Below are 25,595 nucleotides of genomic sequence, written 5' to 3' on the forward strand. Positions count from 1 at the left end.
GTGTGGGTGTGTGTGTGTGTGTGCGCGCAGAACTCGAGTGCAGACCACCGTGTGAGGCTGGACCTGGGCCTGTGGGACAAGTTCAGCGAGCTGGCCACCAAGTGCATTATCAAGATCGTGGAATTTGCCAAACGAGTGCCTGGCTTCACAGCGCTGACCATCGCAGACCAGATCACGCTCCTGAAAGCTGCCTGCCTGGACATTCTGGTGGGTGCTGGTGCTTTTATTTTGGAGGAAAAAAGGAGTTGTGTAGGGAATAAGACTAGTCCTTCTGTTGTTGAAGTGACTGTGTTGTGGTGGCTTTTTTTTTCTTTGCCAAGTTGGTTGCAAGCTCAGCAAAATGGTTCCTGACATGCTGGAATCAGCAGCAGAAGTCTTTTAGCCAATCAAATTGTTTCTTTTTTTTTTTTTTTCTTTTTACCAACAAGCTGTGAATGTAAAATATGCCCTAAATAATTAGATGGGTGGTTTCAGCATGAGATTGCTTCTATAAAAACGGGTATGCACCAAAACTCTGCACCAATACTGATGTTCAAAACAATTTGGCTAATAGTTTCTGTTTTTGATGATGTTTTTTATTTTGTTTATTTTGTTATTTATTCTTCATTTTGTGCCTGGGAAACAATGAAATCATCAGTGTAAAGTAATTCAAATCCAAAAAATCCAAACAACCCTCAATATAACCTTCTTCACCTGAACAATATATGATTATATTACACCTATAGTGTAATATGTAGACCCCCAAAGTCAGTTTACAAAAGGACAATATGTGACAACTTGGGAGTAGAACATGTTGCAGTTTATGAGTAGGGATGCACAGTAATATCGGCACATCATTGGTATTGACAGATATTGGCTTTAAAATTAAATATTGGAATTGTCCAACATGCTGATTTCTGCCCATATCATAAACAGAAAGTGAACATGTACAAAACATCAACCCTAAACCAAAGTGTTTTTTCGTCTTTTACACAAGGAATGAATATACACTGAAAAGCATTGTATTTCATGTATCCATCTGCTGATGGGCTATCACGATAAGAGCATGCTTAATATGATGTTATTTCCAATACAGAAGAGACTTGATGATCACTAAAATTAGGTGGAGATAATAATGGATATATTGATATTGGTAACAGTGTATCGGCCAAATGAGTTGTTATTTATCAGATATTGGCAAAAAAAATCCAATATTGTGCATCTCTGCCTACAAGGACGGTGGGATTCATCATTATGAGAACTCGTGTGCGAACAATTCTGTGGTCCAAGAACAAACCACAAATCAGAGGTAGAATTTTCCTTGACTTTCTTCAAGAACAAACTTAAGAAAATTGGTGATATTGGTAAATGAGGCCCACACTAGTTAATCAGAGGGTTAGTAGTGTTAGTAGCTCTCCTCTGTAACACAGGGAACTTTGCTGCTTCAGAAATGGATGTAAAATCAAGCTCTGCATATACATCATTCTGAATTGTCTGAAGTAGCCATGGAGATCTGCAGTCTACTGAGAGCACTTTTCTAGTTAGTACTGTGTTTGATAGATATCGCTGCTTGAGCTCACAGAATGTCCCGTTACTTTGGAATCCTTAAATCTATACATTGGCCCAAAACGAAAAGAATACTTTTTCGGTCTTGGCATATGTTCACATTGCTGCTAAGTGCTCAGTGTTCCAGTCCCAGTCTTTTCCCTGCCTTTTTGTCTATATTAGTCATCATACACTGAACCAGTTTTCCTTTAACAGAGTAACTCAAATATACACAGTTTGGAAGCGTCCTCAGTAAACTCTAAAATATTCAGTAATGAGCTAAAAAGCTTCCCAGAACTGTTCACAGCAGAGACATAACACAGTTCTATATAAACACACCTCTTTAGCACATAGGGAGCTGTCTACTTCAATGTATTCTAATATTTATTTTCTCATTTCCCTGTTGTTCCTGTGTGTAAGAATCCATTAATTCATTTAGACTGTGTGGTGAGTCAATAGCCTCAGATCTCTGGGGGATTGGTGTGTTTAACCTCAAGCCCAGCTCCCATTAGACCAATCCTCCAACCTTATTGGATGACCTACTCCGCCGGCCAATGGAAGCAAGGAAGATCCGATTAATTGATCATGCCAGTCAATTCAATTCTTCATGTGGAGTAACTGTCTGTAGCGGAGATAAGATTACACACACACAAACATTTTTCAGCCTCTAATCTTTTTTGGGACACTAGTCTGCTTTTTATTTTTTATTTTTTAAACATTGGGCAGTCATTCGCTCTGCGTTTGTTCAGGACGCTGTGTGCGCTCTTGCGGCGGCTGAATGTTTGTTATTTAGGAGTTGTTAAGTAGAGCGATGTACTGTACTAATGTAGCCTCAGTAATGAGATGGAAAAAGGCAAATGGCTGTCTCTCTTCCTCTTCTGTCTCCGTCTTGCATCTTGCATCTGACATGCTCGGCTGTTGTGGGTTTTGGGGGGTGGAGTTGAGGGGGGGGGGCAATGATTTGATTAACATTCATTGCTCAGAGGGAGAGGAAGGAAGAGAAAGTGGGAAGAAAATGATGACGGGCTTGTTATGTGTCATCTGGTCACAATTTGTAACCTGGACTATAACTCAGAGTTTAACTGTAGTAATATTAGTACATTGTTAGAAGTTCAGGTAGTGTAAAGGGTTTCAAGTGTTATTATTAGTTGCGGGGGAAAGAATCGATACAGCACACAATTGTGATATTTTGGGTGGCAATATTGTATTAATACACAGATGCCAAATATCTATTTTTCATGGTAGAAGTTATTAATATTGCAAATGTAAATGCTTTTCAGTCCACTAGATACATATTGCTGCAGTTTTTCCTTAATTCACAGTTGAAAAAGGTACTATATCACTATTTATTGCAATATGTTATCGCATTGCTTAGTGTATTCCAAACATTTAAGATAAGTATATAATATTTTATCGGGACCTAAGTATTGTGATAATATCGTATCATGGAGCCTCATAGTTACTATATCATCAATGACATCAATAGTGTCCCATGCTCCAAATGCGGTAAGAAGAAAATGAACATTTTCATGTCAAAAGAAACTAAATACAGACTGCATTATCATATTGAGCAAATGAAGGCTTTAGCAATCTGCTTTTTGACTTGATGAAACCATTATACTATTAACCATAACTACAAGGTGGGCTGACGCATTATGTCCAGCACCCTAAAGCAAATTCACTTGCAACACTTATAAAGGCTTATGACTGAGTTACAAAGCATCGATAAATGATGTATTAACAACTAATAAAACCATAATAAAAGGTACCTCCTTACCATCACATGGTACACAAGTGGTAAATAAACTTTCCAACGGCGTCTCTCACTTGTTCTATTTTTCAGAGTAATTTAAGTGGACACTTTAACCCCAGTGTGCCTAACTAGTCACAGTGGAGACTACAGTTTTTGCATATGATGGAGCTGGCAGCAGCTGGCCTCTTGTCAGTTGCTAATTGTTCTGTGAATCAGCCAGCATGCTGTAGTAGAAACACCTGTCCATGCTGTCTTATGTTCAGGGCTAATCCAGTTTTCTTTTGTTCTCTTCACCTCTTCATGAGGTGCAAAAATGCCAACGTCTGTATAATGTCACCACACAAACTGAATCCACTGATGTGTGACGGATGCTCACCCCGTGTTTGACGGACAGTTAGTTAACTTAAAAATAGAAGCATGAATCCTTTTTACTGTGATGGAATATGCAAGTTTTTAGGTTGATTTTCACACTTCAGTTAAAGAAATGCAAATGAAACACATATAGAAAACTAAAACAGTAGTTTGTGATGTGCAAGTAATATTGGTTAAGGAGTGTAGATAAGGAGCCACATGCAAATGCACCTGCTGTTTTTACTGCAGTTTAGTGTTTTATTGGTTAAGTGAGTCAGTTTAATTACATTTTGTGCCATTTTCAAATAAAGCACCCTTTAGAGAGGATTTACAAAGACATTTGTCAGCTGAGTGGTTACAGTGCCCCTGCTTTGATTCTAGTCACAGTCTTTCTCTTGTTGCATATTCTGTCTGTATTTTTACTGTCAATTAAAAAAAAATGCAACAGTGCCCCCCAAAATCTTGTTTAAGTAGTGAAAACCCTTTATGAGTCACTTATTAACATTCAGAAGCAGTGCATTAAAGCTGGGGTAGGCAGAAATCTGTAAAAGGCAATAGAAAAACAAAAAACAGCAGAATTTAAAAATACACCATCCTCCTGCAGTTCTCCCCTCTCTGTTCAAAGCCCGTCCCACCAGACAACCAAGGTCATATGCACACCTTTTATACAGTAACCCAACATTTCCCATACATTCATTTATTGAATCCGCTTTAGTTGTAGAGTTGCACGGAGCTCATTCGTTTTCAGCCCCTTCTTTAGATCACAAATGAGACAAGAATTAGCTGCTAGCTGCCCCATAGCCTCTCCGCCTCACTCCCTGCCACTGTGGACTGCTTCCCCAGAAGGAGAGCAGGCAGCAGCTCAGGAGACAGACCTTCGCTCAGTGGCTACAACTCCAATTCCCCCAACGCCAGGTTTCACAGCCGACTGGTAGGAGGGCAACTGCTGTGGTCACAGCAGCAACAGAAAGTTTATTAATCTGGCGCTGTGGTTTCCACTGGCTGGATGTGGATTTCTGAGGCTGCTGAATGCTGCCTGTTCATCTCCATGTAAGGTGGCCTGTAGCGGTGGGGAGTGAGGCAAGAGACATTATAGGCAGATGTTTTATTTAATTACTGTCAGACTCTGTTTTTGATAAGTCCGTATTCTTGTGTGGGTTGCGTTGCAGTGTAGATAGTTGCTGCCAATGCTGGAATTAGGGCTGCAGAATTGATGGAATATTTGTCACGATCACAATTTTGACTTCCCATAGTTAAATGAACATGATCTACTTCGATATTGATGTTTAAAGTGAGTGCTCAGCTCATAGAAAACACTAGATATCAAAGATAGCGCTTCCTTAACCAACACCCAGCCTCCACTTTTGAAGAGCTCTCCGTAACGCGCACTCCCTGCAGCTGCAGTCTGTGAAAAACTTACATGAATGTTGCTATTGGAGACAGCAAAATAAAAATCGCACATCATCAACCATAATCATCCATTGTTTAGAAGTATTTTGGAAATAACATATCATATGCAAATAGTGCATGAGACCTGTGTCTGCGCAGCAAAGGAACCACATTAAAAAACACTACAGTCTGCATTACGATGAATGCCACAAAGAATAAAGTGCACGCGCATCTGCATTTGACAAACAACCAACAGGAACGCTGTCTCTCTCTGAAATGACCTGTGATTGGCCAAACTTTTGCATCACCGGCTAGATTCTCTAAAACCTGAAAACAGACCCAAGAGAAGGCGCACAAGTTAAGTTTTAACCCTAACCCTACAGCAGCTTTAAGATTAAAACACCTTTTTTAATATCTTAACATTTATAGCTTCAGACTAATTTAGTTTTACCAACTTCTTAAAACTGCATTATAACAAAAACAAAGGATACACACGGTCTAAAGTATTTTACAACCTGACAACCCAAATGTTATTGTAATTACTGAATTATTACTGATATAAGTAATGAAACAGTATTTGTAAATACATATATTACTCATTATTTTTTTTAAGGGTGCCTATTTAGAAATTAGTAAATGCTCCCTGCAGCCTGATGCCCTTAGAGGACATGAAAAATGAGGGAGGAAGTGACATACAGGGCGATCTGCATTTTGGTGAGGAAATGTAACACAATGATTAATGCATGAAGATGCATATTTATGCGAGGTGTAAATGCAAAGTAGCTAAATCACATCCGGACACAGACACAACCTGGATGAATGAATGCTGATGAAAATGTGGATTAGTTTGCTGCACATGCCGTGTTTGTTATTCAGTGTATTTTAAACCGCCTCAGTTTCAGGGGCAGTGCAGTATTAATAGATGGATTTTTGGAGTTTGTATTGACTAAGTCATACTTGTCAGATGTGACAAAGAAGTGAAGTGAACTCCCAGGGACACAGAGGTGAGAAGTTGAAGGCCAGCTGTGATGACTTTCTGGCTCTCGCTCAGCCATCAACATCCGCTCACCAGCACATTTCTATGGTGAAGGGCGTAGATATTGTGCACAAGGGCTGGGTGAGGGAGTGTCAGAGGAAAGATCAAACACTATGTGTGTATATATGTGTGTGTGTGTGTGTGTGTGTGTGTGTGTGTGTGTGTGTGTGTGTGTGTGTGTGTGTGTGTGTGTCTGTGTCTAAGCGCGGGCCTGGCCAGCCGGTGCGAGTCACCGCCAGTAGCCATGTTTTATTCTGTTTCATGTTGCAGACACGCCTGCCACTCACTGTCAGAGCCAGCCCACTCAAATAGCTTCAAAGGCTACTGTAGGCTTCACATCCACCATCAGTTGCTTCATTAGGTGTACTCACATACACACACACACTCACACACACACTCACATGCAGTGCAGCAGGAGACCCAAAGGTTATTCTCTCTGAGCGTGTGGAAGGTCATTGTTTTGGTTGTGCCTGTTGTCTCTGATGCTCTTTAAGGGAAACTTGTTAGACCGTGTTCAGACTTCTGACATCGAGTCTCAGTCTAGAGTCTTCCTGCCCTGGGTAGCAGGTTATCATCAGTCATGGCGTGAAAATGAAAACCATCACAGTCACTTTTTGCATATTGGGTGGTAACATTTGCACACCAGTTCAATATTTTTGTGCATTTCTGTATTTGCAGCTTTTGAGTTGCTAAGTAGCAGCAAATTTGGCAAAAATACAGGGGAAATTATACCATTAAGTGTTAGCCCTATTGGCATCAGGTCTTTTTTTTGCAAAAACCTCTTTTTTTCTGTGTTAATATATATTAATAAATATATAACTATTTATTTGGTTACAATGCAGTTATAAATGTTGATAATACATTAAGTTGTTGATAAATTAATCTTGGTTCAGATCCTCTACAGTCCTCTTCCAGAAGTGCGTGATCATATGGTTAAATCCAGGGATGCTCAACTTGATTTACTTGGGGGCCACTAATGCAAAAAGACAGGAGGCCAGGGGCCAGTCGCAGTAGTCTCATACATGTTTCTAGGATTTTAGGGCATTTTTAGGATTTTAGGCCATATCTCACATTTTAGGACATCTCTCAGATTTTGGGACATTTCCAGAATTTTAGGACATATCTCACATTTTAGGACGTTTCTCAGATTTTGGGACATTTCCACAATTTTAGTATATTTCTAAGATTTCTAGATATTCTCAGATTTTAGGACATTTCCAGGATTTTAAGATGTTTCTAGGATCTCAGGATATTAGGGGCTTAGAACCTTTTGATACTGTTTTATGCACACACCTTATACTAAAAGTACAAAAACAATTCCCAAGGTGAATCACTTTATTTTTATTGTGAGTTAGAAAATGGTTCAGGGGCCACCTGGCACCATATTGGGGGCCAGATTTGGCCCGCAGGCCGTAAGTTGAGTATCACTGGTCTAATCAGTCAGTGGGATTTTTTACAACCTGGCAGTGATGATTTAAAACATTTCTGAAACATTTTCCACACTGACAATAGCCTGAGGAAAACACTCAATCTGTCACTTATTGCAATAAAAACTCCTCAACTTAAAGATGTTCCAAGTAAAACTCTATAAATCAACCCTCAATGTTATATCACAAGTTTCCTGTCCACTAATTCCCTGCTGACTAATCCTCTCGATGCCTTCCTTTCCCTGCTGTCAGATCCTGCGCATCTGTACGAGGTACACGCCCGACCAGGACACCATGACCTTTTCGGATGGGCTGACCCTCAACCGGACGCAGATGCACAATGCTGGCTTCGGCCCGCTCACCGACTTGGTGTTCACTTTTGCCAACCAGCTGCTGCCCATCGAGATGGACGACACGGAGACAGGCCTCCTCAGTGCCATCTGTCTCATCTCCGGAGGTGGGCGAGCTGGGGCAGAGCGCTGAGCATTTAGTGAGGGGAGGGGACAGCAGGAAAGAGGGACAGGATAAGAATGTAACTCAGAGAGAAAGGAAAGGACACAAACATTAGAGTAAAGCACTGAAATATTCGAGAATTGTTGTCACATGTTGCATATGAAGTAGTTCAACCAAAAGAGTTCTGTTCCTGTCTTAGTCTGGCATTTTAAAGTCTGATTTGAAAGGGAATGAATAAGGTTTGGGGGAATGTCTCCAAGAGTCTGAGTGGGCATGCCAGCGTGCATGTTTGATTGACAGCTGAGGTGGGAGGGGAGGGAGAGACAAAGTAAACAAACTGTGTTAGTAGTGGTGTTTAAGAAAGGGAACGACATCATTTAGCATCTGAAATGACACATGTTGACCTTTGCAGGTGAGACTTGTCCAACAAGCTGAGGTGCAGAACGACATGTCAGTGCTAGACAAGGACGAGGCAATAGCTTTAAAGCTGTGGCTCTATTTGAGTCAAGTCACAGCTGCTGTCTTGCAGTTTGTCAGTGTAACCGTCGGCAGGTAAAGGTAGAACGGTGACAGCTGATAAGGCAAGACTATGTAACTTTAACAAGAAATAACACAATTTTCTCTCATAAATGAGAGGCTGAATTCATAAGCAGCCAAACATACCTTTGCTTGATTATACGATATATAATCTATACATTTTTTGCTGCTTCAGTCATAATTTTCCTGACTGGCCACTGCGTCAGCTGTGCAAAAGTTACACAGACTTGCGATCAAGCTGGTAACATTTATTTTAAAAAAAAAACTTTTGGCGTATTTGCTGAAACTGTTCCATATACACACAGCATCAAATATAATAATAATAATAGATAATATGTGAAAAAAAAGTCATGTTTCTCTGCCTTCACTTTTGCCTTGAAGAGCTTGGAATGGCAATACTGCATGTGAACAAAAACAGACGAAAAACATGAAAACATCTGAGGTGAGAAATTGGCAGTGCAAAATCTTGATTCATATTTGATCAGCGCTGCTAAGTAGTTGTACATTACAAATCAAATCTGTGTGCTGTACTGGAAAAAAAAAATCACTTGAACAGTATGTCTCATTTAAAAAGCAAAGATTTGAAACATCCCAGCATTTTAGTCCTTTTCAGTATCTTGTTAATCACCCTTTGACCCCTTAGAGTCAGCTAACGACCCCTTGGGGGCGCTCACCCTCAGGTTTGGAAATACTTTTGTAAAGTATCAGGTATCTGCAGCTTCAGCCAAAAAACATCAGTGTCTGTCTGCAAAATCCCATCACAATCTTTCATGCTGTCAGACAGATTTGTCAAATTAAAGGCTTTTTGCAGCCTGATTACATCATATATTTAGCATAAATTCTGATTTAAAGATATAAGCAGACTTGATAGTTTTGGAGTACATCAAGTGCAATGAATAAACTGATCCACTCTACATTACACCCATGCCTGACTGCTCTCCATTCAACATAGTCAGCCTGTATTGATTCCTCCAGATAAATATTGAGCGGAGCTGCAGCCCAGTTTGGGATGAAAGTAAGCCAGAATCCACAGGAGTCTGAAACCAGGTCAACCACAGGTTGCTATCAGTGAGGCAGCACTATCCTGACAGCCAAATACGGGGGGGAGCGCAGAGGAGAGAGGGCTGACGTACAGGTATGTCACAGCAGCGTCAGTTAGCTGAGTGGAATGTTTGAACTGCCCTCCCCGAGGAAATAAGCCTTCTCTGGTTGTTTTCCACCGAGATACCAGAGGCATGACTAACTCCCTCATGTCAGGCTACACACACATTCACACACAAGTCTGTCCTTTTCCCCCCCACACACACACACACGCTTTCAAAGTTTTACAGTATGTCCACCAAAAGTTCCACAGTTGTCACTATCACGCTCCTCTCTCCTCTCTACTTTTCATTTTCACCGGTGCTGAGGCTCAGTCACTGCCGGGGTTTCATTCAACAATATATATTTATATACTCAATCCCCAGAGACTCTGCAAATATTACAGACTCTTGCATAATCCACGGACAGTGTGAGCCACCTCTGATTGCATCTGTAATAATTACACACCTTGACTGCAGGTGCTGCAGCTGCGGATCTCTGTGCACACACTGCCATCTTCCGGCCTGATGGTGTAGTGCATGTTACCATTCAACCAGTCATTCCAAATTTGGTACAGAAATGTATTTGAAATGTCTTAAAACACGATAAGTCAAAGCATATCTTCAGAGTTTCCACAAATGATATAAATCCTGGAAAAGTCATGGAATTTCACAATCACATTTCCAGGCCTGGAAAAAGACATGGAATTAGTCATCATCACTGAAAGTTATGAAAAGATATGGGATTGTGGAAAAGAATCCACAGATATGCTACATCTGTACATTTCATATGAATTATATCAACATTTCTAAAGTGACATAGTGTATGGGCTGACTTTGTCATCAGGAGGTGGAGCGGATGGTGGATGGCGTGACACCAAGGCAAGCACCAAGCTGCAGACCTTTGTTCAAGACCAACAACCAACAAAAACAAAACTGTTTTTTGGAAACCATTGGCTATGTTTCTGCCAGGATAGTGTCACAAAAAGTAGTTGTTTTTTAATCAAGACATTGCTGCATTTCCTGAATTTTGCCCCAAAAACCGGGTGTTTTAAGCCAATACATGATCTATTCCTAACCATAACTATGTGTTAACCACAGCATTGTCGAAGTATAAAGAAAGGGAGAGTTTTAATGTATCTGCTACATAATAATGTACAAATGTAACATATCCGTTTGCAGTAACATACATTTATTCTGCAAATTGGGTTGCTGCTTTGTGTGACATCAAATTCATCGGAAAGTACGATGGAATACAACTTTATTGTCAGTTTACACCTAAATTCATTTTGCATCCTATGACAGCTCTGCTCAAGAATTTCTCGCACAAATTAGACATAAAATTGCACAAGCAGCATTTTGCAGCACAGTGATTTTGTTTTAGCAATGGGATAGACAGACAGAAGTGGTGTGAAACAGACACACTATGTCTGACATTTTTATTTTGTTTGGTGCACATTTCACAGTATGCATTAAAACATAAAAAAAAACGTAAAATTTTACTGTTTCTGGTTAATAGTAATGTACAAATGTTGCATAGCTGCATTTTGCAAAAATCTACAATGCCAGCATTTATTTTGGCCTTTGGGTTCACACTTAATACCTGCAAGAAAATAAATTACATTTGGTCTTTTTCACATTGCCTATAGCTAAACATGATGTATAATAAAGTCAGATAATAACTATAAACATGATGAATGTAGCAGGAGACATCTGGAGTCAAAGGAAACTGCCAGCTTAAAGGTCCAAAACATTTTTTGATGGAGGGAATTTTTTCCAGCGCCTCTATTCCCAGAGCAGAGGTGCTCATGCATTTGACCACTGAGTCATCCTAATAATCACTGTGTGCAGAAAAGTGTTGCGTGAATAAGCACATAGCTTTGAATACCGCGTCTGCTGATTAGTTCTGATGGGTTCGGTCGTTGCTTCCCTGCTGTTTGAGACTTTCAAACCCCAGTTATCAGAGCTTAACACTACGACTCAAAAGAAAGGATTCAAATTAGTTTTCTGCTCAAGTTATCTCATTGTAACCATCTCTGCAATCTCCCCTCTGCAGCAAATGAGTTGACATAATGAGATAAACTCTTCCTATTTAATCAAAGCAGGATTCACGCTGTGATACATGTATCAGCCTCCAGCTTGTCTACATCAGATAAAGCCGAGACATGGATTTGTCATAGTTGAGCCTCAAGTCTGACTTGATTGGTGTGTGTGTGTGTGTGTGTGTGTGTCTCTGTCTCTGTCTCTGTGTGTGTGTCAGACCGTCAGGACCTGGAGGAGCCCTCCAAGGTGGACCAGCTCCAGGAGCCGCTCCTGGAAGCTCTGAAGATCTATGTGAGAAAGCGTCGGCCCAGCAAGCCGCACATGTTCCCCAAAACCCTGATGAAGATCACAGACCTGCGCAGCATCAGCGCTAAAGGTAGGAACAACATCATCTTACAGTACTTTACTTTACTTTACTAAGTGATTCTAGTCATTTTTAAAAAAGTTTTAATTGTGTAGGGGCAGTATAGTCACTTTTGCTCTAAGTACTGCAATACTCATAAGCTTTGACCACTGTTGCTATGGTGAAGAAGCCAGCCATAGTAGCTGTGGTGCAATGTAACAAAGCAACAATACTTTGCCACAGTATTTTAGTATTTTTTGGGAGTGTCTGTTCTGTACTTGAATTTTTTTCTGTCAACTTTTACTTTTAAGCCAATACATTTTCTGAACAGGATGTGCACTTGTATACTCGACATTGTTTACAACTTGGTCTGTGTATTATCTTGAGTTACCAGGTAATGATTTCTGAAAAGAGTCATTGTATAATGTGTTTTTGGTGCTTTGAGCACCACAAGCCGAGTGTCATCTAGTTTCATTATATTGGAGAGAAAGCAGACATCTCTATAGCCGATATCCCAAACACTCGACAACTTACACCAAAACGATCATGACTGATTAACAGCACTACGGGTAAAAGGAAAAATGTTTCTCTTCTCTAAACTTGCTTCATGTGAAACCCTATTGATTTCAACTTTCAAACTTTTGAAGCACATTGTGGACTAGCTTATACTGCTGAGCCTTTAACCCTGTGTGAGCCTGAGTGTACTTTAAGATCCTCCTGCCCCTCCACAGACCTGGTCCTCTTGACTCTGGATGACATGCCTGAAGGAGTTATTGTAGGTGTCCCTACTTTATCCACCCTGTATCCATCCTTAAATCCCATCTTTTCAACTTGCCTTTTTGTAATGTTGCATAGGTTGTTTTGGTTGCATTACCAGCTTATGTTCTTACTGATGCTTTTACTGTGTGTACTAGTTTGATTTGTCTCCTCGTCCTTTTTTTAAAGTTTCATTTTCTCTTCTGTATTTGGTAACCTCTAAAACAGCTAAACATTGCTTTTAAACTGCACTGCATAACTGAAAGTATTGCCTTTTAGTTGATAAAGAGGTTCCGTTTAAAGTTTTCCTCATTATTATTTTGCACAAGATATCAGATCAAAGGTGTTTAAAGAGCAACAATAACACGGCCTCATTTTGGCTTAAAAACGTAGTAACAAAGAAAAAACTCATCTCAATGTCCATTAGATCTCTTTTTTTCTATATAGTGATGGCTCAGTTATCATCACGTGAAATAAGTATGGAACTTGGTTGTGTGAAAGGTTTAGAGGAAACTGTAATGTATTGTCACAAGTAAAGTTTATGCATCAGACCAAGAGAAAAGTAAGGAAGTGGATCTTGAATTGAGATTTTTTTTCTTTAATTAATTAATTAAATTTTTTTTTTTCCACTGTTTCAACCATCAAGAAAAAACACTTATCAGCAATTTCCAGGGCCAGAAAATAAAGCATACGTGGAAGTGCCAAAAACTGCAGTTCCTGGAACAGCAACTTGAGGCTGGCTCCAAGAGCGAGTTGATCCCTATAGACACTCATGATAAGTGCCAAACTTTAAAGCAGAAATAAGCATGTTGACAGACTGGTACAGAAACAACAAAAAAAAAAACAACCCAAAAACTATTTTGTTATCTGTAGCTCATTTTCCTGTTAATAACAACTGTACTGGGATTAATTTTTGTGTAACTCACCAGTTTAAATGTTATTGACGCTTAAAGTTATGCATAATTAAGGGCGAGTGCCATTCAGTGATAAGCCACTCCCATGGCAATAACACTGGTAACATAATTATGGTATGTCGCTATTTCAGTGTGTTTTCAGTTCATGATACCTAATTGCAATGTTTTTGTCACCTTAAAAAAAGGCTTGTTCAGAGTTTGGTTGTACTGCAGACTTTTTAAGTAGTCGTATGTTCATTTTTTTGATAAGTACATTGAATTTTAATGGTTATAGGCCTAGTTTTCACTAGTAAAAATTAGCATTATCACACTTAGTTATAGCTGTAAACGCACTGTGCTTACAAAGCTAGCAGCTAGCGTTAAGTTAGCTTCACCCTTTTGTCCAAGTAAGGTCACCAATGGTTCCAATAATCCAAGATGGCGTGGGCCAAAATACCAGCTTCAAAACGTGAGTCCACAATGCAGTGCGTGTCATAGGGACTGCGTCCATTATTTTTATGTTGTCTATCAGTCCGATTTGAATCTCCATACTATGCCCTCATCGTGGTCTGCAGGAGCAGAGCGGGTCATCTCTCTGAAGATGGAGATCCCGGGTTCCATGCCGCCGCTCATCCAGGAGATGCTGGAGAACTCAGAGGGCCAGGATGGCCAGAGCAGCAGCAGCAGCAGCAGCAGCAGCAGCAGCAGCAGCAGCAGTAGCGGCAGCAGCAGCAGCAGCGGCAGCAGCAGCAGCAGCAGCAGCAGCACTTCAGCTGACGCCGAGGCCAGCCCCAGCAGTAAGGGGAGCCCCAATGAGGACACCGCTGCCGCAGAGTCGCCAGAGTCGTTGGACACCGAGGGGGCTACGGCCACACCACCCAGCGACGAGCCCTAGGATGCTTTCTCTGACAGTCCTTTGCACAAAAAAGGAACAGCCAGGCAAGTCGCCGACCCCCTATAACCCCTCTATCCCAAATCCTTTGCTTGGTATTACGTTATCTTTATATCCTCGTCCTATTTTTCTCCCCTGTTCCCCTAAAATTCTCTCCTTAAAAAGAAAACGTCAACACGGAGGCCTCAAAGGATCAGTGCTTTGTGTATAATTCTGAATTGAGCTCTTATTTGGCGTGGTGTCTCTGGGACAGGGACTGCGACAGGAAGGGCGTGGCCCTCGCAAAACCGCCAGAGATGATACTCCTCAGGTCTCCTGTGTAAATTCTTATCTGCATGACGGGAGTTTGATAAGTGGTTTTACTCCTCTCTCTCTCTCTTTCTCTGTCCTCATCTCTTCTCATCTCTCGTATTGTTGGCATACGTACATTGTACATACCATTGTATGGTTAGATCTCTGTTTCTATGATGAATTTTGTGGTGCTTTTTTCATTGTCTTAAATATTATCTTTGAGGCGATACATCAAGGTTTAAAGTGGGACTAATTTTAAGTCCCTCAAAAAGTTATCTAGAATGTTATTGCATATAGACATTATGGAAGTCTAATATTTTATATTTGTTCCTATATTTAAAACGTTTTTTGTCTTTTATAACACTTATTGGTTCATGTCTCTACATGAATGAGTGTACATCCACACCGCCAGAATGCAAAGCTCTCCATATCGACAGCTGAGTCTGTTCAACCGTTTCCTCAAAGGAGAGAAGCACAACAGCAGAAGCCTTTGGTATACACTCATCAGATTGACTGCGTCTGTTTAAGCCTCAGTCTCGACATGAATCACTGAGACCCGACAAACGAGATTAGATTTAGAATAGGCCAGTCTATGAAATCAACTCATCTGCTGGCTGTATCTCCTCAGTAAATCAGTTTACCTCACTGTCAAAACAAATTGGGGAAATTAGGCTGCTGATAGATGCCAGAGATTTTTCTGCAGCAGGCTGTGATCGCACAGGGCACTTCTTTGTATCCACGTCTCTGTTAGCCTGTACTTCAACTGGACCATGATTCAGCTTAAACTGTCGCACTTTATTATCATCATCTGGTCAGTTTGAAGGTTAAAAAAGGTAAACAAGCCAGTAGTTTGCTACAATATGTTTCCCCTAAAAGAATCTGTTTTCTAGTCTTATTCAGCTTATTTTCACTTAGTTCATTAGTCTTTTTGTAAATCTAATTTCCACCTACATATTTTTTCTTGTTCTGAGGAAAAATTACAAGTGCAAAAAGTGTGTCATTGTCAGAGAAACTAATTAATTAGAGAATACCTATGAATACAACCGAGTAGAAAAGATGTAGCTACTGTACATTTCTGCAAACCATGAATATGTTACGTATGTCCATTATGTAGCAGATACATTGAAACTGTACATTTTAACAGTACCATGTTAACATGTGGTTAGGTTCAGGCACAAAAACCAGTTTTGACTTAAAAATACTGGTCTTAGGGGTTAAGCCTTGCTAGAAAGGCAGCAACGTTTCTGTGAAAAACATCTTTTCTCACATATTCGCCTTTGGAAAACCAGTGATGGTTCACCAAAAACTCATGCTTGGGATATACATGTGAAAAGAGAAAATGTAAGGTACTCCTAGGACTCCTAGTCCTGCTGAAATGTACAATGCCAACATTTTCTCCTGGTGACTGAGCTCCAAGTACAGGCAGAACAATTAAACTGACATAAAAAAATTGAAACAGACGTCATGTATCCACATTCTCACTTTCCAGACTGGCTTGTTGCCCCTCTGTCAGCAAACAGAGCCAGCATGAGCCTTGCTTGGTGTTAAATGAGCAGCAGCCCAAGAAGCAAGAAAGGCAATGCTGAATTATAGAGCACTGATTCAGTCATTTCACAACAATCTGATGTTACCTAACTTTAAGAAAGCATAAGCCTGTAAGCTACCAGTCATATCAGAGCATGCAATTTCAGCAAGTAGCAAAACCCCTAAACGCACTAAGCTTAGCAAGCTTGTGATTTTTCACTAACAAGTTTAGCCTTACTCAGGTTTATAATTCAGTTTTAATACAGTTTTGGTCTTTCATTCTTTGTAGTTTTGGTCCTTATTTCTATCAGTTAAGCTAATATTGTTCTAGCAACATGACTTTTAAGTCTGACAACAAGGTAACATTATCTACCTGGAGTAGAAGTGAAAAGTGAACACACCCAAGTTGTTGCTACTCTAACTTATTTAGAAGGAGATATGTGAAATCGGCAGACTTGATAAATATATTTAGTTAAACACGATAGTGCAACATATTTGATGTTTCTGCTGTGCTTATTTTATGTACGGTGCAGCTTTGCTAGTCTTTAAAAAACAAGAACTGACATTATGTAGCTAAGCAATGTTCTGCCATGAACGGGAGCAGCAGCAAAACGTAATTTAGCCAAACAAATTAGTGTCATTTCAAGTGTACACTATGTTAGGAATATTTTCTTCACTTTACCTTACACACTAACCAATCAAGGCAGCAGAGGAGCAGTAACTCCCATGTTCTGCAAAGTAAAATTACTGTTTTTGTCAATGGACTGAGGTGGCTTTTAGATAATAGCTTCAGGACTGTCTGGCGGCAAGGTAAAGCTGTGAAAATATGCTACTGATAGCGTACACCTAAACTGATAATGATTTTTTTGACTGAAGGGCCCTTTTGTGGGTGGCTAAAAACTAGTTGACTGAGAAATTGTTTGCTCAGCACCATTTCATTTTATATACGTGGTACCCAGAAGTTATAGTAAACAAACAATGTAATTCAGTCTATTACTCTGGCGATGACAATATTACCATAACCAATAGGAATCGTGGCCAAAACTACGAAATAATAACAAGAATCACACAGAATGAACAGTGGTTTATCTGAAGCTTATTTGTTGCTTTAGATCTAAGTGTAACCCTCCACATTCCCTTTAAGTTATTGTTTTCCAAGTTAAGGTACATAGTACAAAATACCTTGTACCTTAACATGAAAAGCAAGAATTTAAAGGGCATGTTGCTTTAGGTCTAAGTGTAACCCTCCACATGCCCTTTAAATTCTTGCTTTCCATGTTAACTTCCTAGTACTGCGTTTTGTGTTCGGGTTTTCTGTCTGATCACAGCCTGTGGCAGATTTGACTTGTCAACCTAATGAGTGTGTATCTACCGCTAACAGCATGTACTACCAACCGGGCTCTACAAACACACATGGGCTCTGTTATGGCCTTATGAGCAGAGCATCTCAACCCGCTTTTCTCTCCCTTTTCAGAAGTGTCTTGTTAGAACCGGTGAAACACGGGGGCAATGCAATCCTTAAAACACACTGATGACCGGACCATGTGGGTCGGGACGATTGTACACTAATGTAGAAAGCACACGGTGGGGTGGGATCCACAAGCCCTCTCCAAACGTTCGCCTTCCTCTTCAGACTTGACAGTGTAAGCTACATTTAATGATGCAAAACGAGATTCCTGATGACCTCTCAACCCCCTGAGAAGTGCAGGCAAGTAAAGCTTCTCTTTGGACAGAAGATCCAACAGAGCTCTTAATCTCATTGGCGGGGAAGTAGGCAGTGTGTCTTGCATCGGGTGAGGTGTTCCCGCTGAAATTAGAAGATGATCCCAGAAAGCTGCTTTTCTGCACAGCTGAGGTCACACATGATACTAAACAATAACAAATAAACTCCATTATATCCTCTTACAGGACCCAGATCCCTCACTACCCTGCTGTCCCCGCTGGCTGAACAACGGCTCCATTAACTCCGATAGCAAGTGGTTGTTCACTTACAGCACAGCGGATAAACTAACTGTAGCACTTAAACATGTTGAATCTTTGAAACATAGATGCAGTACTGAAACTGAACAGTGTGAAGGCTAACCGCAGACTCTCTAAACTAAAGGAGGAGGCCAAAGTTCAGCTTTAAAGAAATTAAGCACAAAATGTATCCGTCACAGAGAATATTAATACCAAAACAGCTTTGGAAATGGTTTTATGCTGCTTAGGGAAAAAGATCTTTATTGAGGAAATGATGCAGGAAATGCCATAGGTCTGCAGCACTACAGGTGTTCAACACAAACTGAGCACGTTTGTAACACAAGTAAAGGTTTATAGGCAGATATTGTGCCAGTAGGAATTTGTAAAGTTATATTAAGTTTTGACTTTGATCAAAAATGATTTTTTATTGACTTTGTTTATACAGTTATGAAGCCAAATGGATCCAAGTTCAAATTGTGATATTACCATTTAAAGAAGCTTAGATCAACCCCACTGACTGAAGTAGTAGTATGAAATGGCATGACGGTGAAAGGACATGTTGATTTTGACAGTTGCTAAATGTGTGTCCTCTTTCGGTTTTGATTTTTTTTTTGTTTGTTTGTTTAATGAATTTCATCTTCGAGCCCGGATTGAACCTCACGCCTAGTTTGGAGGTTCTTTCTTGGAAACAGCAGTTGACAAAACAATCTCAAGGTCCACCTGCTCATTTGTTCTGGAGCTTTCAGTCATATCACATGATCTTCATCAGCAGATGGAGTTTGCTTCATTGTCTTGGAACGTAAGATGATCAAACTTTCTATGATCCAGCGAACTTTGCGTAGCCTGTTCTCATCCTTAGGTTCTCAGATACAAACGCGTTGTCATGCCCCTCGATGTGTGATATTTACTCCAACTTTAACGTCTTTATGTGACACACACTTGATGCTGACAGTTTTAGGGGAGGTGGATGGGCCTAACAAAACATGAGTTTTGCGTAGGAGACCGCAGTTTGTGTCCCGTGTTAAACCAGAAGTGAATGTTTTAATGTAATATTCTATAATTTCACTCATCTGACATATTAATGTCGCGTTACCCTATTTTTACGCAGCAAACGTACTTATTTTACCCTAAAACTTAATCTTTTATCGGCACTAACCAAATACTTGTGTTGCCTAAACCTAGCTGTGACCGCTTCACGACATTAACAACATTAAGCGTTGAAACGTGTTTCAGCTTTGCGTCACATAGAGACGCTAAAGGGAGGCCTTGAGTGGCATGACAAAGCGACAGTATTTAACAAATGGATTGTGTTGTCTAGAGTCAAGAGTCAATCAGCCTAGCGTATTTTAGCATGCAGACTGATGTGATAAGCTAACGTTTCGAAAGTTCAAAAAAGAAGCCTCGTTCAAAAATGCGTTTTGGTCTTGGAAACAGTAGTTGAGAGGTAGTGTGATTGGAAGTGATTAAATTGTCAAAACAGTGTGTGCTCAAGGTCATCTTACTTGCTTGCTCTGGGGCTTTTAACAAGTCTACCCTATTGAACAAAATTTGACTTTAAGTTGAGCTTGACAGTTTTATTCTTTGAAAACAGCAGATGAGAAGTTTGATGACACTTACATACAAATGCAAATCCAAAATCTGGCACAAATATCTCCCTATAAATCCTGAACACATCATAATATTCGCAGAGATATGAACATCCTAAAACTGTTGCAGTGACTAGATGAGTCATTCGGTTTCTTGTATTTGATCCAAAACAGGAAAGTGAGAAAACCCTTTAGGGCAGTGAAGGGTTCTGGGTCTCAACGGCACATAATAAAAACCCCATCTGCATTCCATCCCTGCTCAGAAATACATATCATAAGGGAAACCAGAGCTGTTTCAGTTTTTCGTTTTAACGTGTTTGAATGTGAATAATGTCATGGAGTCTGTCAGAAGAATGATATGCAGTGTTAAGGAATACTTACTTCTATCTCAATGTAACATAGGAAATGCTCTCCCTTGGTTCTCTCTCTGTCTTGCTCTCCTGGTGAGAGATGAAGGGAGGCATCTTTGTGTTTTACTTTATTTCTTTCTTTTTTTTTTTTCTTTTTTTTTTAAGCTGGAAAACCTTCACAGCCGAAGAATGTCCACATCCACCCCTGAAGTGTCAGGACAGCCCTCAGGCGCCTGGCTGCAGCAGGGACTGTTATCTGTTAGGAAACAACTTCACAATGCTGAATTACTCTTGTTCGTTTCTGTTGAATGTTGTACCGACGTAACTGTAATACTCTACTATCTAGCTCACTGCAGAGATGTTATATAAATGGTGTGTGCTTTGCATTCCAATTGGCAGCTCTGTGGAAAAGACGCTCTGTTATTTGTCCTTGAGAACATCGACTCACATCCAAGTTTAAAAAAAAAAAAAAAGAAAAAAAAGCAGAAGGAACTGGAACTTGGTGGGCTGATCTGGGCATCCAGGTGTGACTCCACACATTACACGCATATATATATATAATTTGGGACAATGAGAAAGAGGAGCCCACCAATGGGAGAAATGGACGACCAAGTCACCTCAAAAACCTGATATCGTCGATATGTTCTGTTACTGTACTCATGTCAAACAACAGAGCTGCATGCCCCCTTCACAGCCAGGGAGCCAATCAGCTGTCGTCAATCAATCAAACCCAATCAATCGACAGCTATTTGGTTAACAGATCAACTAATGAGCTAGGGTTTGACCGATATTGGGTTTTGAAAACTGATATTTTTGGGGGGATTTAATTAGCTGTAATGGATTTGTGCCAATAATAGTTAAAGGAAAAACTGATCTTTGGATATTTTTTAACAGTTGTAGTTAATTACATAAAGTTGTTTTTTTTTTTTTTAAATTTTAATTTTATTTTTTTTTTACCAGAAACCCAAAAGCCACCCTCCACCAAGCCCCCAGGAACAGCACTAGGCTTTAAAACTAATTTGACACAGTGGCCAAACCATGGAATTACAACCTCTGGGTCCATCATGTGATGAGGTTTGGGGCCAAAAAGCATTTTTTTAGACTTACATTGATGTCTGTAAATCTGTTCGAGTTAGCAAAGCACTAAACTGGAAGGTTGCCACATGGTCCAGCGATGCAAAGGACCCGGTGGAATTTTCTACCCAGATAGTTGAACTTTTTTGGCTTCATGTGCCACTAATGGATATATCAAGAGAACTGGATACAGTGTTGGAGGCAGGCCCCTACTCATTCCTATGAAAGTTGCTCAGTGACGCATAAAGACAAATAAAGGTTGATTTCCACTGAATGTATTTAACAGCTGGATTAGGGTATTAAACCATTTTATCCCCATGCAACTTAATGGGCGGGGTAAATTGTAAGTTAGCTGCTCAGCTGCCATACCCCATTGGGTTCTCATTTGGCCAATTATCTACAGAGATGGAACAAAACAGATTGAATAATGCAAAATTTGGCAAAATTTGTTAATTTTTAGAAGTTTTGGATGAATCCTCTTTTTAAATGTGCACTCTTGAATGCCCCCAAAATTACAAATACGTTAACTGTGATATTTGTGGAATAGCACTAAAATGCATTAAAACTGAAGGAAAGAAAATGGTGCAGGGAGGTGCTGTGGATTAAGAGGCAGCATGATTAGGTGACTGGGTGTGTCTTGGCCTCCCTCCGAACCCTGCGAATGCTTTAAGACTTTTTTCTCAAGCTAGTCAAAGAGTACTCAAGTCAAAAGTGGGGGCTTTAGTTATTCTTTAAAATAAAATTGATTGAATCATAGATAATATTGCCTTTTATGTAAATGTAGCCATCAACAACTTCTTGATTTTCATGTATTATTTTTAAGGGTCAGAAATTCCTAATATCTGACTCAAATTGCAAGTAAAGGCTAACGTGAAGTTTTTTCCACCTACATTTATAGTCGGAACACAATGACAAGGCATATGACACGACATATGACAAGAGCTTACTTGATAACTAGCTCCTCAACTATTTAAAACACAAAAAACACAATACTAGAGCATTACAGGTGTAAAAGCTCAATATCATGCTAACATATCGGTCTAACCCTAGATAAGACACCTAACCTAGGAGCCAGAAACATGACTGTGAACCTCAATATCAATCATTAACAGTAGCTCTGTTGTTGTCCGTCCTAAAGGTGTTCATGGTAGACATCGCAAACTGTCCAGAGTCGCCTTTTTTCCATCAGTATCAGAGAACCTCACCACCAATCATATGCAGTGTTGTATAGTTGTGTTAATGTGAGACATGATGGTCATGTCTTATTGGGCATGAGGGTGGACTGGGGCAGGGGTTATTGCGGATTTATCCAATCAACCCCTGCTGCCAGCCTAAAGGGTGAAGTCGACCTTAAGAGCGCCTCTGAGGTTTGAGCTTCAATTGGTTTCAGCTCTCCATTTTAAATATTGTCTTTGTTTGTACATTAACATATGCTTTTTATGTTCATATACTGTTAAACTTTACCATGAACTGTCCTGGCAAAGTAATAAAAATATATTTATTTTAAGTTTCTTGTATGGGAATCCATGTTATGACATCTAAAGCCAGGGCCATGGACAGCTGTTTAACATTTTCAAAAGACACCTTCTGTTACCAACTCTCCAGGAGGCCTGTGAGGAATTCCACCCAGGAGAAACATTTAGAAAGAGCTAAGATGTCAGAGCATTTTTAATCAAAAATCTTAACGAATGAGATGTTTCTGGCCTTAATTCCCACTTTGTATACCATTACGGATCGCAAAAAGCTATTCTATGTAGTTTTCAGCCATTTTTAGGAGTGGCCAAATTTTGCCTTTTTTCGCCATGCTATACTATTGCCTTGGTGGCCATTTTTTTGACATGCTAAAATATCAGGTTTTTGGCGTTTTTTGGCCACGATTCCCACTTTGTATACAATTACGCGTGTCTATAAGCTACTCTGTCTCGCTTTTGACTGTTTTTAGGAGCGGTCAAATTTTGCCTTTTTTCGTCATACTATACTATTGCCTTTTTAGGCATTTTTTTGACTTGCTACAATATAAAGTTTTTAGTGGGTTTTTAGCCTTTATTCACGCTTTGTCTACCATTACGCGTCTCTACAAGCTATTCTATGTCGCTTACAGCTATTTTCATAAGCAGTCAAATTTGGACTTTTTTGCCATACTATACTATTGCCTTGGTGGCCATTTTTTTGACATGCTAAAATATAAGGTTTTTGGCATTTTTTGGCCACGATTCCCACTTTGTATACAATTACGCGTGTCTAAAAGCTATTCTATGTCGCTTTCAGGCATTTTTAGGAGCGGTCAAATTTTGCCTTTTTTCGCGATACTATACTATTGCCTTTTTGGACATTTTTTTGACATGCTAAAATATAATGTTTTTGGTGGTTTTTTGGCCTTTATTCCCACTTTGTATACAATTACGCGTCTCTAGAAGCTATTCTATGTCGCTTTTGACCATTTTTAGGAGCGGTCAAACTTTGACTTTTTTCGCCATACTATACTATTGCCTTGGTGGCCATTTTTTTGACATGACAAAATATCAGGTTTTTGGCATTTTTTGGCCACATTTCCCCCTTTGTGTAAAATTACGCGTCTCTACGATCTATTCTATGTCGCTTTTGACAATTTTTAGGAGTGGTCAAATTTTGACTTTTTTCGCCATACTATAGTATTGCCTTGTTGGCCATTTTTGTGACATGCTAAAATATAATGTTTTTGGTGGTTTTTTGGCCACGATTACCATTTTGTATACAATTACACGTCTCTACGAGCTATTCTATGTCACTTTTGACCATTTTTAGGAGTGGTCAAATTTTGACTTCTTTCGCCATACTATAGTATTGCCTTGATGGCCATTTTTGTGACATGCTAAAATATAATGTTTTTGGTGTTTTTTTTAGCCTTTATTCCCACTTTGTATACAATTACGCGTCTCTACAAGCTATTCTATGTCGCTTTTGACCATTTTTAGGAGTGGTCAAATTTTTACTTTTTTTGCCATACTATAGTATTGCCTTGTTGGCCATTTTTGTGACATGCTAAAATATAATGTTTTTGGTGTTTTTTTTGCCTTTATTCCCACTTTGTATACAATTACGCATCTCTACAAGCTATTCTATGTCGCTTTCAGACCATTTTTAGGAGTGGTCAAATTTTGACTTTTTTCGCCATACTATACTATTGCCTTGGTGGCCATTTTTTTGACATGACAAAATATCAGGTTTTTGGTGTTTTTTTGGCCACGATTCCCACTTTGTATACAATTACGCGTCTCTACAAGCTATTCTATGTCGCTTTTGACCATTTTTAGGAGCGGTCCAATTTTGACTTTTTTCGCCATACTATAGTATTGCCTTGTTGGCCATTTTTGTGACATGCTAAAATATAATGTTTTTGGTGGTTTTTTGGCCACGATTCCCACTTTGTATACAATTACGCGTGTCTACAAGCTATTCTATGTCGCTTTTGACCATTTTTAGGAGCGGCCAAATTTTGACCTTTTTCGCCATACTATACTATTGCCTTCGTGGCCATTTTTCTGACATGCTAAAATATTAGGTTTTTGGCGTTTTTTGGCCACGATTCCCACTTTGTATACAATTACTCGTGTCTATAAGCTATTCTATGTCGCTTTTGACCATTTTTAGGAGTGGTCAAATTTTGACTTTTTTTGCCATACTATAGTATTGCCTTGGTGGCCATTTTTTTGACATGCTAAAATATAATGTTTTTGGTGGTTTTTTGGCCACGATTCCCACTTTGTATACAATTACGCGTCTCTACAAGCTATTCTATGTCGCTTTTGACCATTTTTAGGAGTGGTCAACTTTTTACTTTTTTCGCCATACTATAGTATTGCCTTGTTGGCCATTTTTGTGACATGCTAAAATATCAGGTTTTAGGCGTTTTTTTGGCCTTTATTCCCACTTTGTATACAATTACACGTCTCTACGAGCTATTCTATGTCGTTTTCAGCTATTTTTATAAGCAGTCAAATTTTGACTTTTTTTGCCATACTATACTATTGCCTTGGTGGCCATTTTTGTGACATGCTAAAATATAATGTTTTGGGTGGTTTTTTAGCCACGATTACCACTTTGTATACAATTACGCGTGTCTACAAGCTATTCTATGTCGCTTTTGACCATTTTTAGGAGCGNGCCTTTATTCCCACTTTGTATACAATTACACGTCTCTCCGAGCTATTCTATGTCGCTTTTGACCATTTTTAGGAGCGGCCAAATTTTGACCTTTTTCGCCATACTATACTATTGCCATCGTGGCCAAAAAACGCCAAAAACCTAATATTTTAGCATGTCAGAAAAAAATGGCCACCAAGGCAATAGTATAGT

General features: G+C 39.6%; 1 protein-coding gene across 1 annotated transcript in view; it reads left to right on the plus strand.

Annotated features, from left to right (window-relative positions):
• Positions 1-14,604, plus strand: part of LOC121957629 (retinoic acid receptor beta-like) — an 80,505-nt gene extending 65,901 nt beyond the window's left edge. The window contains exons 5-8 of the mRNA XM_042506318.1: positions 31-207; positions 7,733-7,937; positions 11,810-11,968; positions 14,160-14,604. Of these exons, the coding sequence (XP_042362252.1) occupies positions 31-207; positions 7,733-7,937; positions 11,810-11,968; positions 14,160-14,479 (861 nt within the window). The 3' untranslated portion in view covers positions 14,480-14,604. The remainder of the gene's footprint in view (positions 1-30; positions 208-7,732; positions 7,938-11,809; positions 11,969-14,159) is intronic.
• The last annotated feature ends 10,991 nt before the right edge of the window (positions 14,605-25,595 follow it).

Source organism: Plectropomus leopardus, chromosome 18, assembly GCF_008729295.1.
Source record: "Plectropomus leopardus isolate mb chromosome 18, YSFRI_Pleo_2.0, whole genome shotgun sequence".
Lineage (NCBI taxonomy): Eukaryota > Metazoa > Chordata > Actinopteri > Perciformes > Serranidae > Plectropomus > Plectropomus leopardus.